Below are 18895 nucleotides of genomic sequence, written 5' to 3' on the forward strand. Positions count from 1 at the left end.
ACTGATTTCATGTTACATAAATTATATAGCAATAAACCTGTTGAAAAAATTGAGAGTCTTTCTACTGGAAAACCATGACTAGGTAAAGTACAAAATGGGAGAGAAAATGTGATTTATAACTGTAAAGAACAAGATTAAACATTGAAGAATAAAATTAATAAAAATACATAAAACCTATTTCAGAAAAATTATAAACACTCCTGAAAGACATAGAAGTAGCCTCAAACAAATGGAGAAACAACCGTTCTTCTTGGATTGGAAGACATTATAAAGATCTCAGTTCCTCATAAATTAATTTGTAAATTTAGTGCAATGCAAATAAAATACCAACAAGCTTTTCATGGAGTTAGAAAAGTTAATAATCAAGTTTACATGGAAAAACAAACATTCAAAAATAGGCAGAAAAACACTGAAAATCTAAAAGGGAGGACTAGCTCTAACAAACATTAAAATGTGCTACAATGTACCCATAATAAAAGCAATGCAGTATTGGTACATGCATACACAAATAAAACAGCAGAACAGAATAGAAAGCTCAGAAAACAACCCAAGAATATATGGAAATTTATTATTTGATAAAGGTGGCATTTCAAATGAAGGGAACAAAGATAGATGTTTAAATAAATGGTGTTGGGACAACTGGGGTAGCCATACGGAAAAAGATTTCATTAGACCCATACTTACTTTCTTTATTTATGTTTTTTACTTATTTTTTAAGTTTATTTTTGAGAGAGAGAGAGACCATGCATGCAGTAGGAGGAGAGGGAGAGGGAGAGGGAAAGAATCCCAAGCAGGCTCTGCACTGTTAGCAACAGCCTGACTCAGGGCCAGAACTCGTGAACTGTGAGATCATGACCTGAGCCGAAACCAAGAGTCAGATGCTTAACTGACTGAGCCAGCCAGGTGCCCCAGGACCTTATTTTATACAGAAGAATAATTTCCAAATGGTTTACGGATTTACATGTAAAAAATAAAACCATACAAGTAATGGAAGAAAATATGTATATTTATCCTTAACCTTGAGATAGTTTCTAACCACGACACAAAATTCGGAGATAATAAGACTGACTGATGAATTTGACTATATTAAAAAGTAAATAAACTCCCATAATCAAAATAAAAAAAAAAACAATTGAGAAACTGGGAGAAAATATTTGCAACATACACTTCAGACAAAGGGCTAATACTCTTAATATATAAAATCACTCTTGGGGGCGCCTGACTGGCTTAGTCGGAAGAGCATGCAACTCTTGATCTCAGGGTTGTAACTTTAAGCCACATGCTAGGTGAAGAGATTACGTAAAAATAAAATCTTCAAGAGCACCACTGTGTGGCTTAGTCAGTTAAACATTCGACTCTGGATCTCAGCTCAGGTCTTGATCTCAGTTCAAGCCCTGTGTTGAGTTCCATGCTGGGCCTGGAGCCTACTTAAAAAATAAAGGGGTGTCTGGGTGGCTCAGTTGGTTAAGCGTCTGACTCTTGATTCCAGCTCAGGTCATGATCCCATGATTTGTGAGAGTGAGCCCAGAGTTGGGTGGGGCCTGCTTGGGATTCTCTTTCCCTCCTTCTCTCTCTCTCTCTCTCTCTCTCTCTCTCCCTCCCTCGCACCCTCCCTCCCTCCCTCTTTCTCTGCCCCTCACACACTTGGTCTAGCTCTCTCAAAATAAATAAACTTTAAAAAACAAAAAGAAAATGGGGGAGAGACACAAACCCAACAATTTGGGTTTGAAATAGAAATCGCTCTTAAACATATGAAAAAATGTTTCACTGACTTATAAAGAAAATGCAAATTGAAACGAGATACCATTTTTTCCCTGTTGGGTTTGTAAAAAGTTAAAAGTATGACAATATATTCTGTTGTTGAGTTTTTATTCAGAGTATTTTTTTATGATCTGAACAATAGGTATGTTTACTGTTGTTAAGATACTCTCATACATGGCTGGTGGAAACACAAACTAGTAAAACCCGACTGGGGGGTGATTTTGGCAATATCATACAAAAACACATATGCATCGGGCACCTGGCTGCCTCAGTCAGTAGAGCATGCAACTCTTGAGCTCAGGATCATGAGTTTAAGCCCCACATGGGACGTGGAGCCTACTTAAAATAAAGATTAAACACACACACACACACACACACACACACGCACACAAAACACATAAGCAAGTACCTTTGGAACCAGAAACCACACTTCTAGGAATCAACCTGGAAGCTAAACTTCCAATGATATTACAAAAATACATATGGGTCAGACTATTTGCTTTTGTGTTATTTATAACCACAACACATTGAAAACAACCTAAAAGCCTAAACAGAAGAAAGTCACTGAATAAACAATGGCACATCCACATATAGGAGTACTAAGCAGTCACAAAGCAATGAGGAAGCTCTCTATCTGCTGTAAGAAGTAATTTCCAGGATAAATTATTAAGGGAAAACAGCAAGGAGTAATTGAGAATCTAAGATATGCTAAGGTTCAATGTAAGAATGGGACCTCATAAAAGTATCTATGTAAACGAAATTAGGAAGAATAAACCAGAAACTGATGGGATCACTTACTTTGAAGGAGTGGGAATAGGGTAGAAAAAATGAGACCAGGGTATCAAAATTGAAGCGGGGGGGAAGGGGGTGGTGCCTGGGTGGTTCAGTTGGTTGAGCATACGACTTTGGTTCAGGTCATGATCTCGTGTTTTGTGGGTCCCAGCCCTGCATCAGGCTCTGCATTGGCAGTGTGGAACCTGCTTGGGATTCTCTCTCTCCTTCTCTTTCTCTCTGGCCCTCCCCCACTTGCACATGCTCTCTCTCCCAAAATGAATAAATAAAAACAAAACAAAATTGAAAGGGCAACAACACTTCATGAGAATTCTTTTTTTTTTTTTTTTAATTTTTTTACATTGATTTATTTTTGAGAAACAGAGTGAGACAAAGCCTGAGTGGGGGAGGGGCAGAGAGAGAGGGAGACACAGGATCAGAAACAGGCTCCAGGCTCCGAGCTGTCGGCACAGAGCCCAATGCCGGGCTCGAACCCACAAACTGTGAAATCATGACCTGAGCCGAGGTCGGACGCTCAACCGACTGAGCTACCCAGGCGCCCCATGAGAATTCTTTTCTGTATAGTTCTTACTCTTAGAACCACTGTAATAGTTCACATGCACCTGAAATAAATAAATAAATAAATATGAAACAGGATGTAGGGCAGGAGAGGTGCCTAAAATAACAAATTGAGCTAATTCTACAAAAAATGGATAATATAATCACATTGAAGAGGATGAAGAAGAACTAAACAATTCTAGAAAACATCATTTTGACTGGATACTGTACTGCTAAAGGCAAAGAGAACTGTGCAAATATTGTATTCTGGATAGTAAAATTTGCTTCCCATAGAAAAAGAGGTTGAAAATTTTGAAATGAGTCCAAGCAAAATCCACACTGGTGGCTGCAGAAAACCGAGTGAAAATTGGAAGAGAAATAGGTTATCTGCATTGTCTCAAAGTTTCTCCCCCAAGATGTTTATCAATTAGAAAGGGAAAAATAGGAGGTGTCTGGGTGGCTCAGGTCATGATCTCGCAGTCTGTGAGTTCAAGCCCCACATCGGGCTCTGTGCTGACACGCTGAGCCTGGAGCCTGCTAATGATTGTTTCCCTCTCTCTCTGCCCTTTCCCTGCCTGCTCTGTCTCTCTCTCAAAAATAAAACAAAAACATAAAAAAAAATTTAGAAAGGGAAAAATAGTCACTTTACAGTAGAGAAACCTGGCAGATAGTACCTTAACAGAATGTTTAACATTGACAGCAACAGTAACAACACATATCTATGTCATGGACCCTCTAATATGCACTGAGATCATGCCATCCCTTCTGTGGGACTGTCACCAAAAATGAACTAAAATGTACTTATCAGTAAATAGCAGTCCAGTAGCAGACTTCAGGAATATCTGAAATAATAAATGCAAGTTTCAAGGATGTGAAAAACCAGAAAGCCCATGAAACTGTCACGGATTGGTAAAGACTAGAGAAACATTTTTACTAATACCAAATGGCATCCTGGATTTGATCAGAGAACAGAAAAAAAGGCATTTGTGGAAAACTGGTAAAATCTGAACAAAGTCTATGATTAAATAGTATTAATAGTATGGTACAAACGTTCATTACTTAGTTTTGATAAATGTACTTAAATAAATACTGTCTTTAGAGGAAGCCAAAATACGGTGTTCTTTCCGTCTGGCCAGGTGCAATTCAGCAACTGGGTCAATTTTACCGTAAATAATGAGACTGATTAACATAGTCGACACATTCTGGTTTGTCTGTTTTTAAGGAAGCAGAGTTAGAAGACCAAATCCTTATACAGAATGGGAAAGTGTTTTGTTAATCCTTTGCCCAGATCACCCAAGGGTTTTCATAATGTTGTAAGAATATTATAGTTTTTTGGGTTTTTTTGCAAGTAACCTCTTCATTCACTGAGATGTAGGTGTTTGTAAACTTATCCATAGAAGCATATTGGAATGGCCCTGTGCTTAATTCACTGAAACTAAACTGGGCCCAATGTGTCCTTCAACTAAAGTCTTCCTTAAGATATGTGTCTGTTAACATAAGTGTAGAAGCATACGAGAAAAGAGCTGGCGCCAATATATAGTTTTACTGACATCAACTCTTTCAGTTTCCCAGCACAATTCCAACATGGTGGTGGAGAAGCACTCCCCTCCCTTCCTCCCCTCCCTACCTCCCACCCCCAGCACCAAGAATTCTCTGATACCAGCAGGGTGTCTGAGAATTCAACTCAATTCTGACACAACCTACCTGGAGATAGCATCAGATTCCACAGGTTAAGGGCTCAATCCCTACAAGACTGCTTTCAATCCCCCACTCAGACACCAGTCACAAGCCCCAGGCTGTTTATTACCTGTGCTTCTGACCAAACAGCTATAGATTGGAGGTTCCAATGACCTCCTCCTTAGGTTCTTTTAATTTGTTAGAGTGGCTCATAGAACTCAGGGAAATGTGTACTTATGTTAATCAGTTTATTAAAGGATAGGAATCAATAGTCAGATGAAGAGGTACATAGGGCAAGCTTGGAGCTTCCATGTCCTCTCCAGGTGTGCCACTATCCCCATATCTACACTTGTTCACCAACCCAGAAGAACACAGTCCTTCTGGTTTCTATGGAGACTTCACTGCATAGTCATGACTAACTCATTGGCCATTGGCTAATTCTACCTCCAGCTTCTCTCCCCTCCCAAGAGTCTGGGGGTTGGGACTGAAACCCTCCAACACATGGTTGGTCCTCCAGCCCCTGCCCTTGGGGTGGGATCCAGAAGTCACCTTGATTTTTTTAATTAAAAAAATTTTTTTTAATGTTTATTTATTATTATTATTATTATTATTTTTGATTTTTATTTTTTTATTTATTTATTTTTATTTATATATGAAATTTATTGTCAAATTGGTTTCCATACAACACCCAGTGCTCATCCCAAAAGGTGCCCTCCTCAATACCCATCACCCACCCTCTCCTCCCTCCCACCCCCCATCAACCCTCAGTTTGCTCTCAGTTCTCAACAGTCTCTTATGCTTTGGCTCTCTCCCACTCTAACCTCTTTTTTTTTTTTCCTTCCCCTCCCCCATGGGTTCCTGTTAAGTTTCTCAGGATCCACATAAGAGTGAAACCATATGGTATCTGTCTTTCTCTGTATGGCTTATTTCACTTAGCATCACACTCTCCAGTTCCATCCACGTTGCTACAAAAGGCCATATTTCATTTTTTCTCATTGCCACGTAGTATTCCATAGTGTATATAAACCACAATTTCTTTATCCATTCATCAGTTGATGGACATTTTATTTATTATTTTTGAGAGAGAGAGAGAGAGAGAGAGAGAGAGAGAGAGACAGAGCTTGAGTGGGGGAGGGGCAGAGAGAGAGGGAGACACAGAATCCCAACCAGGCTCCAGGCTCTGAGCAGTCAGCACAGAGCCCACTGTGGGGCCTGAACTCGTGAACTGTGAGATCATGACCTGAGCTGAAGTCAGACGACCAACCAACTGAGCCACCCAGGCGCCCCATAATTTTTTTTTAATGTTTATTTATTTTTGAGACAGAGATAGAGGATGAACGGGGGAGGGTCAGAGAGAGAGGGAGACACAGAATCTTTAGCAGGCTCCAGGCTTTGAGCTGTCAGCACAGAGCCCCACACAGGGCTTGAACTCACAGACCGCGCAAACACATGAACTGGGAGATCATGACCTGAGCCAAAGTTGGACACTTAACTGACTGAGCCACCCAGGTGTCCCTACCTTCATTTTTTTAAAAAGCGTTTTACTTATTTTTGAGAGAGAGAAAGAGAGAGAACGAACGTGAGTGGGGGAGGGGCACAGAGAGAAAGGGGGCAGAGGATCCGAAGTGGGCTCTACACTGACAGCAATGAACCCAATACAGGGCTCAAACTCACGAACCGTGTGACCATGACCAGAGCCAAAGCTGGACACTCAACTGACTGAGTCACTCAGGTGCCCATCACTTTCATTAATATAACAAGACACATGTCACCTTTATGTGGTAAAGGAAAACACCACCTCTAAAGAGCTTTGGTAATGTCTCAGAGGGGGAACTGCCCTGACTTAAGAAGTGGGCTGCTCCACAGATGGTTACAAAGTCTGATGTAAGGATTCTCTAGGCATACTTTTCAGGGTGTTTGCAAGGACATGCTCCCCTCAACTCAGCCTAGACACAGAGAACTGCCAATCCCTGAATGTACCCTCCTGTCTACATTAACACGATGCAATTATCCCACTGTTTTCACAGCACAATTTTACTTTCCTGGAGTTTCTTATACAGGCAATTGGCTTGATTGTTCATTACCAGAAAGTTCATTACTAGGAAAGATCCATCAACTCTTCAATGGAAAACATCAACAGAATTTGTGCTCTAGGATTCTTTGAATCCTGAGCCTCAAAATTCTTATGTAATTTCCACTAATTTCCCACTGTTATATCTTGATCTTCACCCAATCCTAGTGTCCACATTGAAAAACTGGCCCTAAACAAAACTTCCATGTCAATAACATCCATCCTTGCCTTTCCCCCTTTGAGACACTACCAACTCAGGTCTGGAATTCATGACCCTGAGATCAAGATCTGAGCTGAGATCAAGAGTCAGATGCTTAACTGACTGAGCCACCCAGATGTCACTGTATTTGACTAACATTTTATTTAATTTTTTATTTTTTTAACATTTGTTAATTTTTTTGAGAGACAGAGAGAGAGAGAGCAGGGGAGGGGCAGAGAGAGAGAGACACACACAGAATCCGAAGCAGGCTCCAGGCTCTGAACCGTTAGCACAGAGCCCAATGTGGGGCTCGAACTCCTGAACCGAGAGATCATGACCTGAGCCAAAGTCGGATGCCTAACTGACTGAGCCACCCAAGGCGCCCCTGACTAACATTAAAAAAATGATTTAGGGGTACCTGGGTGGCTCAGTTGGTTGAGCGTCCAACTGTTGATTTCGGCTCAGGTCATCATCTCATGGTTTGTGGGTTTGAGCCCCACATTGGGCTCTGTGCTGGCAGTGGGGGGCCTGCTTGGGAGTCTCTCTCTCTCTTGCTCTCTGCCCTTCCCCCATTCTCTCTCACTCTCTCTCTAAAATAAATAAACTTTTAAAAATAAATTTTTTTTAACATTTATTTATTTTTGAGACAGAGAGAGCATGAACGGGGGAGGGTCAGAGAGAGAGGGAGACACAGAATCCTTAATAGGCTCCAGGCTCTGAGTGGTCAGCACAGAGCCCGATGCGGGGCTTGAACTCACAGACCGCGAGATCATGACCTGAGCTGAAGTCGGACACTTAACCAACTGAGCCACCCAGGCGTCCCAATAAACTTCTAAAAATAAATAAATGATATAAAATTTAAAATTTAAAAACAAGAATTAAAAAAAAAGTTAATTAAATACAAAAAGGGGCACCTGGGTGGCTCAGTCAGGTAAGTGTCAAACTTTGGCTCAGGTCATGATATCGCGGTTTGTGAGTTTGATCCTCACATCGGGCTCTGTGCTGACAGCTCAGAGCCTGGAGCCTGCTTCAGATTCTGTGTCTCCCTCTCTCTCTGCCCCTTTCCTGCTTGCACTCTATCTCTCTCTCTCTCAAAAATAAATAAGACTTAAAAAATAAATTAATTAAATAAAAACAGATGATATAATTGATTCTAATACTTATTATTTCTAACAATTCAAATCCAATAAAACCTCATATGATCTGACTCTTAACAGTAGTGTGGCTTCATTACTTATTACGCTCCCCTTAGGCATTCTATTCTGGTCTACAATGGTGCCGCTCAAACTCACAAAGCTCTCTCTGGCCCTCTCCCTCCAGTCTCCTCATTCCTTTCCCTCACTGCCCCCAGCCACCTCTTGAGTCTTCTAAGCTGTTCATTTAGGTTGGAATATCCTTCCCAAACACGTGTCCTGGGGCCTTATGTCATGTCTCCTCTCAAATGTCATCACCTAGAAAAGTCATCCCCAACCACTTTATCTCAAATGGCCCAATCTCTTCTTACTTTCTGTCATAGCTCATTCCATTGCCTAATATTATTTGTCTATTTACCTGTTTACTGTTATCCTCACTCTAATACAATGTAAATTCCATGAGAGCAGGGACTTGATAAGTTGTGTTCACTATCATTGCATTGATATGTGTGTGTACGTAAAAGAGGAGCTGGAGAGCAGTTGAATCCAACATACAGGTAAAAGATTGCACTAATGAAAAATGAGATTCCTTGTCACTGAAAATGGGTTTGAAATGTAAGAGAAATAATGTGCTTGGTAAATAAAATTGAAGTTTCCTCTCTAGTTCATGTGAAGACCTTTATTTCCTCCCCAGGTCACAAGCCCATGCTCCACAAGTCTTGGTGCCTTGGAGGGCTTTACAAACAACACAGAGGTATACGCCTCCCCATTACCATGTAGGCTGCTACCAGCCCTGACGGCCTCCTTTTGCCCTCCGTACCTGTGTACTGTCTTTGTATTTCTTCCCTCAAAATCATCCAGGGCTCTTTTCCTTGCTCCAATAAGTCACCCACATCTGGCTTAGAAATGGAGTGTCCTGCTTGCAAGGAAAAAAAAAAAAAAAAAAAGGCCACATGGTATAGAAATATAAGCAAAACTCACAAAATCTTTAGTTTTCTTTAAATTTGTAATGAAATAGAGGTTAAATGTTACCGATACAGATTTCAGATAATAGAAGGATGAGATGATTTAAGGAACCAGGCAGGTATGATGAAATTTTATTTTAATTTAATACGGACTCTTCCTCTTAAGAGAACATTTAACAAAGTGATTGAAAAGTTAACAATGTTTGAGAACATTCTTTAGAGCTGAGGGCCTGAGCCCAAATTCTTTCTCCTTTAATACCTACCAACCTTATGATTTTGAGGAAGTCATTTTAACACACTGTTCCACAATGTTGGCAAGTAAAATGGGTATAATACTATTATCACATGGTTATTTGATGATTAAATTTGTAGGTATGTATATATATTCCCTGCCCCCCCCTCCCAAGGAAGAGTTTCTGGGACATAATACCAATTATAATTATTTTATTGCCTTAAGTGGAAAATAAGAAGCACCCTGATTCACTTATAAAATATTTATTCAATTATAAATGTCATGTTCATGAACTGTACCTTTCAACCATAAATCATATAAAATTGGAAATGAAATGTGTACTCTTCAGTTTTAAATGAATATTGTTTATCCAATCCACCACTAAATAAGTTATAGAGACTCTTCTCATTGTCACAGCCAATTACAAATCTACATCTAACAATTGCCCTACAGGTGGAAGACACAGCAAATCTATAGCAATATTCAGTGTGAACATAATGGGAAACCAGGCTCTTGGACAATAGCTATAAATGGAATAAATATAAGGAATTTTTGTCCAGCCCCTTGGCCAGTAAGAAAGGGAGGCAATTGACAAGAAGGGCCAGAGGGAGATGTGAATATCACCAAAAGAGAAAATGACCATGGTTAATGGCTGAGGCACTGACAAACTGACAGACCTCAAACCTTCCTCTGGGAACAAGAAAAAGGTATTCATTCAGCTTATGTCTTGAAAGGCAGCTTTGAAATTCACTGTGTTGAAACTTAACATACCACAGGGCACATTCTAAATTTCTCGTGACAAATGGACTTACCCAGTGAGACCAAGTTTCTATAGTTCTCCAACATCACATCCCTGTATAAGTCCCTCTGAACAGAGTCCAGGTATTCCCATTCCTGCCGAGAGAAGTCTATGGCCACATCCCTGAATGTCACTAATTATGAAACTGCAAACCCATGTAGTATGAAATTGAAAAAAACATTTCCAAGATGTAAAGACAGGAGATTATAGGAATGAATTAGAGAAAGGGAGTGATAAGGTACAAGTGGGCTAGAAAAATCCAAGCGGAGTGTCTACATATTCCTGAAGAACCTTATTGCTACAGATAAGTCTTCGCAGGTTGTGAGCTATCACAATAACTCAGACTTACTGGGGAATGGATGAAATTAAAGTTTTCCTATTTAATAAAGTATAATGCATAATCATGTTGTCAGCTAGTTGCATGATGTAGAAATTCTCAAAAAATGTGAAGTTCTAAATTATTTCCCTATAGAGTTAAAAGAAGATAGGATTTTCCTCCTATATTGAATGTAAGAATTTCTGTGTTAAAAAAAATGCTTTTCAAAAAAGTTTGACATTTCTACAAGCATTGAGTTCATCTTTTGTCAGAATATATTGTAAGTATTTTTCTTTGTTTTGACAAATAAATTTTGGCTGTGTCACTATCCATTTTATTGTAGATATCTTAGATTTAATCCAACCCTGACATTTATATACTTGGTTGGACAAAATTTCAAAGGTCTTCATCAATTCTAGAAATCAACACGTTTACATTCCTTAGGATAATATTCTCATTCATTGTTATCGTCCATCAGTTACTCAATATTTTTTCTTGTTCCTAAGCATACCCTGATGAAGGAGGAGCCATAATCAAATAAACGTTATCCAAATTCAACAGATCACATTCTACCACAAAATAGATATATCTGTCTCTCAATAATTTCTCAGAAAGATGCAGAATATAAAAGCTTCCAACCAATTGTACAATTCTCAAGAACATGAGATACCATCACATACTAAGAATGAGACCAACTTCCAATTTCCATCTCATCTGCCTAGAAAATTCAGGTCTGTGGAGGATTTGAAAGTCTACCTGTGGTAACTAAATGGGATCAACATCTCTAATTCATCAAACCAGAGACCTATAAAGGAAATTCAATTATGTCCTTCATGGGACTTCACTCTTCTACTGCTCCATCATAGCCTTTGATTAAAGACTAAGCACAAGAAGTGGATTGAGTAAATTGGATAATAAATACAAAAACACTGGATAGCAAACATTTATCAGGAGGAAACTAAGCTATTTGCTATCACTCTTTTTGATTTTAGGGCAAACTGTAGAGCAAATAACCGAATGAAGCCCTCTTAAGTAGGAAGCTTTAGGTTAATTAATGAATAAAGCCACATAGACTAACACTGTAATATTGAAAGGAGACAGGAATCATCAACTTACACAGGTCATGGTTTTAGAAATGTAAGACCTCATCAGTGCTCCTCAGTGTTCCTCCATTGGGAAAAAATGCAAACTCCAGAGAATTCAGAGCTAAGAGAAGAAAAAAGTTTTACTGTTCCCAATATGACTTAATTTAATAAGGGCTTTTTGTTCCTCCATTCTTCTTCCAAAATTAGCCTCCAGTACTAACACAGAATTTAGGGAAAATAGAAGACGGATCTAAGATCTCTCTCAAGTCCCAAACACCAGACTACACAAAAGTAGTTGTAGAATAAGTCACTTCTGGCATTGAAGCCAGATCCAAACACAGGAGCAGGAGATCTGGACAAGGTCCCATGTTGAGAAGGCTGATCTAGGCCTGAGATTGGGCTACTCAGTCTTTCCATGAGTGGATCTACCTCTTTCACTCCCACCTTCCAAGCTTGAGAAAAGGCTCATCATCCAAATTAGAGGCTCTTTTACGGCCTCAGGGTCAGTTGAAGTTGGTCCACATATGGGCAATGAACACAACATAGAAAGAATTATGTAGGCCTAGGATCTGTGTTTTGAGTCCAGCCAAGCTGACTAGTTAAATACCAAATATACAGGCAACAGACTATACAGCAACCATTAAATGCTAAATAGGAGGGGCGCCTGAGTGGCTCCATAGGTTGAGCATCCAACTTCAGCTCAGGTCATGATCTCATGGTTTGTGGGTTCGAATCCCATGTCGGGCGCTGTGCTGACAGCTCAGAGCCTGGAGCCTGCCTTGGATTCTGTGTCTCCCTCTCTCTCTCTCTGCCCTTCCCCCACTCACTCGCTCTCTCTTTCTCAAAAATAAATAAACATTAAATGCTAAATAGGAAAACATATTTAAGGGCATTTCCAAATATTATTAATAGAAAAATAAGTTTAAAAAAATAGAACAACATGATTAGATCATTTAAAAAGAGACAGACATTGGGAGACAGGCATAGGATATCAACAGATTGGAAGGTTTGGTAATTTTTCCATTTTGTTATGTTATACAATCCTATGTTACCATGACTATTTTTAAACAGATGTAATCTTGGTTTTCTTTTGGTTTTAAATATACTTCATAATTGGGGTTCCTGGATGGCTCAGTCAGTTAAGCCTGACTCCTCATTTAGGCTCAGGTCATGATCTCAGGGTTTGTGAGTTCAAGCCTTGCCTCGGGCTCTGCACTGGCAGTGCAGAGCCTGCTTGGGATTTCTCTCTGCCCCTCCCCCCACCCACTGACTTTCTCTCTCTCAATACACATTTAAAAAAATAATTAAAAAATAAATATACTTCATAATTATTTTAACAGTGACCATATGTTAACTTAAAAATGTATACATACACAAATGTATGTGTTAAAAGAAGCTATTCTCCAAAAAGTAGAGACTTCATTTATTTTTAAAACACTCTCTTCTTGAGCTTGGAAAAAAACTCTTGAGCCTTCTTGACCCTAAGGCGGCTTTATTTTGACATTTAGCAACAATGTCTTTCATACACCTATCACTCTCATTTTGCATCTAAACATCAGTTGAGGAAAAAAAAATTAGAAGGCAAAGTTTACAGAATAAATCCCACTTATCTTCAGAGACATTCCATGGGCTCAGTATAACCTATTCCAACGTTACAGTAATGGCCCAAATCCAACCAATGTCACTTTCCCATGAATTCCCAAGGTATGCCACCTGACTGTCTTTTGTGGTATTTACTGTACACTGATTTACATTTGTTTCTATTCATAGTTTATGTCCCTTGCTGGATTATTGGCATTTAAAAGTAACAGCTAAGTACGTTTAGTCATTTAATCAAGCCAAATGCTAATATTACAGGGTCAGACAATATTGTAGGTCCTTAAAATGTCTGATTTCTTATGTGAAAGTCCACTATTAAAAATTTATCCTAAGGAGGGGCGCCTGGGTGGCGCAGTCGGTTAAGCGTCCGACTTCAGCCAGGTCACGATCTCGCGGTCCGTGAGTTCAAGCCCCGCGTTGGGCTCTGGGCTGATGGCTCAGAGCCTGGAGCCTGTTTCCGATTCTGTGTCTCCCTCTCTCTCTGCCCCTCCCCCGTTCATGCTCTGTCTCTCTCTGTCCCAAAAATAAATAAACGTTGAAAAAAAAAAATTAAAAAAAAAATTTATCCTAAGGAAATAAAAATAAAAGTACACAAATTATATGCAGAAGAACGTTTTTCAGAGAAATTTTTTATAACAGAAAACTGAAAGCGTGTAACAGTAGGCAACATATTAAAAGAGTTATGTTGTTGGAGCGTCTAGGTGGCTCAGTCGGTTATGTGGCCAACTCGGTTTTGGCTCAGATCAGGATCTCACAGGTTCATGAGATTAAGACCTGTGTTGGGCTCTGTGCTGACAGTGCGAAGACTACTTGGGATTCCATCTCTCCCTCTCTCTCTGCCCCTTTCCCACCCACGCTTTCTCTCTCTCAGAAATAAACATTAAAAAAATTATGTTGTAATACATTCTGGCATACTATGTGGTTATCAATAATTATGAGATTGGTTCACACAAGTGAAGAAAAGACACTTGTGATGAATTACTGAGTGAGGCAGAGAGCTTTTAAAAATAATCAATATTTGGGAGGTAGTCTCTTGCTGTAATAAATATAGACACTGTCAGACTTTTAGGACATGAATTTCAGATTTAAACTCTGATATTTACTAACATGCCAGTCCGTTGAAGTCTCATTGACAAATTGGGAAAAAATATCATACAGCATATAAAATAGTCTGAAGAGGGGCGCCTGGGTGGCACAGTCGGTTAAGCGTCCGACTTCAGCCAGGTCACGATCTCGCGGTCCGGGAGTTCGAGCCCCGCGTCGGGCTCTGGGCTGATGGCTCAGAACCTGGAGCCTGTTTCCGATTCTGTGTCTCCCTCTCTCTCTGCCCCTCCCCTGTTCATGCTCTGTCTCTCTCTGTCCCAAAAATAAATAAACATTGAAAAAAAAAATTAAAAAAAATAAATAAATAAAATAAAATAGTCTGAAGATTAATTAATCTATATAAAATATGTAATAAAATAATTGCTTAAAGTTAGTTATTATTAATTGAAGTGGAGAAACTTCCAAGTTCCTTAATTTACTGTTTTAAAAGAAACACAATTCTGCTAATTCCATTTTTCCTTACAATAAAATTTAAGTTCCTTTGGTCTGCATTCTTACAATGCTAACTAAAAAATGTCAAAGCCTGGCTTTAAGCATGTAATTCTCAATACACAATATAAACAAAAACTATTCTCAAACACGTTAGGAGAAAATATGCCTCTTCCCCAGGCAGTTTCAGAAAAACCATTTCAGTATCCTGAAGGAGTTGAGAGAATCTGATCAGGTGCAAATTAAAAATTTCACGAGTCTAAATACTGTTTTTTGGAACAATGTGGAGATTTATCTGATTATTCATAACTTTACTATCTATCCCATGTTTCTGTTAATATAAATCCATCATTGGAAATACTGTTCATACAACAGATACTTGGAATAATCCAGACATCAGATTTTTTTAAGTTTATTTATTTTGAGTTTATTTTTGTGTGTGATGTAAGAAAGTGGTCCAGGTTCATTTTTCCACATGTCGCTGTCCAGTTTTCCCAGCACCACTTGCTAAAGAGACTATCTTTGTTCCTTTGGATATTCTTTCCTGCTTTGTCAAAGATTAGCTGTCCATACGTTTGTGGGTCCATTTCTGGGTTCTCTATTCTGTTCCATTGATCTTAGTGTCTATTTTTGTGCCACTGTTTATTTATTTTGAGAGACAGAGAGACAGAAAACGGAGAGAGAGAATCCAAAGCAGGCTCCACACTATCAGCATGGAGCCCGATGCAGGGCTTGAACCCGTGAACTGTGAGATTATGACCTGAGCCAAAGTCAAGAGTTGGTTGCTTAACCGACTGAGCCACCCAGGTGCCCCCCAGATCTTTTCTATGCTCTGTGAAATGATATTTAATCTCATTTTAAAAAATTGATTTTAAAATGCTGTTAGCTAATAACCCCATATTCTGGTAATTGATTTAAACTGACAAATCTATACTCCTAGGAGATGAAAAAAATCAGAAAGGTTTTTCAAGTAAGAAGGGAACCAAGGGCCTTCTCTTTACATGCACAGAGGCATAATGAAATCTATGGATTCCTTTTATAAATTGAGAGTTGGAAATTCTTTGTCACCTTACATGATCAAATCAAGAAAAAACTGGAAAAAAAAATATATAATTGGTGATTAATGGTGGGGGGGCAGGGAGGGAGAAGGACATGATGACAACACACCATGGGTAATTTTATTTTTCTTGTTCATTAATTTAAAAATTTTTTTAACGTTTATTCATTTTTGTGAAGCAGGGGAGAGGCAGAGAGAGAGGGAGACACAGAATACAGAGCAGGCTGCAGGCTCCGAGCTGTCGGCACAGAACCCAATGCGGGACTTGAACCCACGAATTGTGAGATCATGACCTCAACTGAAACCGGACGCTTAACCGACTGAGCCATTCAGGCACCTGGCTTGTTCATTAATTCTTTAGGTTACTGGATTCTCCTGCAACAGTCAGATATAATTCCTACCTGGAAATACAGCATCAATATTATCCAACGTATCTCTTAAAGTAAAATTATAGGGAGAATCTTTCCACTTATAAAGTAAACTATGAACTCTAACTCTGAATTGGAAAAACAACGTTATTGAAATAAATTTCACCTACCATTTCTGGGACAATCCTTGAGTAAAATCATCAGTATAATTCAAAAGTTTCACTATCAAGATTTTTCTGTGGATGAACATAATTCAGGTAAGTGGAATTAGCAGAGTGAATGAATGTGTAAAAAGCAGATAGAAAAGAGTTTTATACACAGTAGATTCTCAATAAATGTAGATACAGATGTCTCCTTCACACATATATAATTAAAATGCCATTTTGGATACAAACCTTGCAAAATGTCTTATATAACTCTCTAGTGTTAAATGAGATTCATACATAATTTAAAAATGCTTTTGAGTAATACTTTTCATAGCTATGAATATTGCTTCTATTACCTTATATATTTTTCCCTCTTATGAAGAATCTTTATAAGTATAATTTCATTAGCTGTACGTTATTTTATCTCATGTATGTATATAGTATGTAGTGGGATTTACTCAACCATTTCTGTAATCTTGAACATTTTATACAAGATTGTACCCATTATTACCATTTTGTTTCCAAACCAATATTTCTGAATTATTTTGGTATATTTACCTTTGATAATCAGTAAATACACATTTCTGAATACCATTTCAAGTGATCTGTGGGCCCCTGGAAAGCTCATAAGAGCAATCAAAGAATTGAAGATCAAGAACCTCTGTTTTTAACCAGTTGAGCCTCTGGATAATTTTCTTACCTTGCAAATAACCATCAATTACCTTCATATTGTCGTTACTATTGGACCCTGAAGGGGAATCACCCAGAATCACAACAGTTAATATGTATTGAACACTCCTATGTTCCCAGCTCTGTTGCCATGAGCTTTACATTTTTATCTTTGTTATATCCCTATGATGTATGTACTGTTATAACATACATCTGAGCACCGTGGAACACAGAGGCTGTGTGGACACACCAAGCTCATACAGCTAGGAAGTGGCAGGGCCAGGATTCAAACCAAATATTGGATATTCAGGGCCCATCCTCCTCAATATCACACCATGTTGCCCCTCACAATCCACACAATGGTATACCTGAAAACACTCAGGCTGCCAGACCACAAGTTAACACCTGACTAGTACTACTAATTATAACTTAGAGATCACCTGAACACATTCCTTCCACCGTTGGCACAGATCTCTATCCTCAAATCCCCAATTATAATCCCCCTTCCAAAAGCTTCACAAAGCCGATGCCTTTGTCATTTGCTGATTAGTAGGCCTCTGCAGAAAATCAAAGATATCTGGTGTGTGATTCCCCATAAACCCTGCTGCCTTGCTTAATCACCAACTAAAATAAAGACCAACTGTATAATTCAAATGACATTCAATTAATATGTGATTATTACCTGGAGAAGACAGAGAAAATAAGAGCCACTGTTGAGGGAGGATTTACCTCGATGACTTCCATCATGGACTGGGGACGGGAGGCGTAAGGTTGTCTCCACCTAGCCCACTTCAGACAAAGAAAATCAAATGTTCCACACCCAAATAAAAATTTTGTGGGGCGCCTGGGTGGCTCAGTCGGGTAAGCATCCAACTTTGGCTCAGGTCACGATCTCATGGTTTGTGAGTTCGAGCCCCCACATTGGGCTCTGTGCTGACAGTGCAGAGCCTGCTTGGGATTCTCTAATTCCCTTTCTCTCTCTCTGTCCCTCCCCCAAACCAGTCAAAAATAAATAAATATTAAAAAAATTTTTGTGTGTGAACAGGAAACTCACCTGAAGTTTGATTTTTTTTTTTTTTTTTTTTGGCATCAACAATATTTAACATGCATTACAGTGCAACATCTCTTTCCTACTCCTTGTGTTGCTTCTTTTGGAGAATGGCAAGAATGGAGAAGTGAATCATAACCTCACATACAAACCCGGAAACAGAAGGGGTGCTGAAACCTGTATTTGATTTCACCGTGGGTGCCTGGGGTCAGACCTGTGGCAATGCTGCCGTCATGGACTTGTAGCTGTTCCCACAGGCACCAAGGGCAGGGCTTCCACCAGAGTGTGTGACTCTGATGGCCCCATAATGTCTTTACAAGAGCCTGGTCTAAGGGGCACCTTGAGGCTCTAAAACTTACTACCCCAAGTTGAGGTGTGTGCTTTCTTGCTGGAAACCTTCATTTTATGCTAGTGCAAAATGTGACCTCTCTTAGGGTCATTTCTTTGTTGCAGCTGCACAGTGGCTGTGCAATGAGAGGGTAGAGGAGCCAGTACATAACCACTGGGCACAGAGACACGCATAGAGGCCACAACGCATGCTCACATAAAGGCCATTCTTCCTAGTCAAAGGCACACAATCACACACTCCTTTGGGGGTCACAATGGCATAGACCGTCACCGGAGTCCCACCCGGGCCTGTTACACGCATAGACACGCACACCGCACGCTCGCTCCCACCCTCGGTGACCCTGTCTCACAATCCCCTCTTTTGCTTCTCAGGCACATGCAAATGTGACACATTGTGTCTACCCACTAGGCCCTCTGACCTAGCGCAGCTCTAAACTTTCGACCTCTAATCTCACTGCAGGTTTAGGTCTGGCATTGACTATGGGTACAGGACATCCCGTGGTGGTTTCTTCCTTTGACACCACCATCGCACCTTGTGGCCCCATAATCCCCAGGGCACC

The 18895-nt window shown here is 39.6% G+C and overlaps 1 protein-coding gene across 1 annotated transcript in view; it reads right to left on the bottom strand.

The window, feature by feature from the left end:
• Positions 1-18895, bottom strand: part of ZNF573 (zinc finger protein 573) — a 72658-nt gene that overhangs the window by 44694 nt on the left and 9069 nt on the right. The window contains 2 exon segments of the mRNA XM_040445785.1: positions 8991-9086; positions 16295-16360. Coding sequence (XP_040301719.1) covers positions 8991-9086; positions 16295-16325 — 127 coding nt within the window. The 5' untranslated portion in view covers positions 16326-16360.

Source organism: Herpailurus yagouaroundi, unplaced genomic scaffold, assembly GCF_014898765.1.
Source record: "Herpailurus yagouaroundi ecotype Mexico unplaced genomic scaffold, PumYag 194, whole genome shotgun sequence".
In the NCBI taxonomy this organism is placed as follows: domain Eukaryota; kingdom Metazoa; phylum Chordata; class Mammalia; order Carnivora; family Felidae; genus Herpailurus; species Herpailurus yagouaroundi.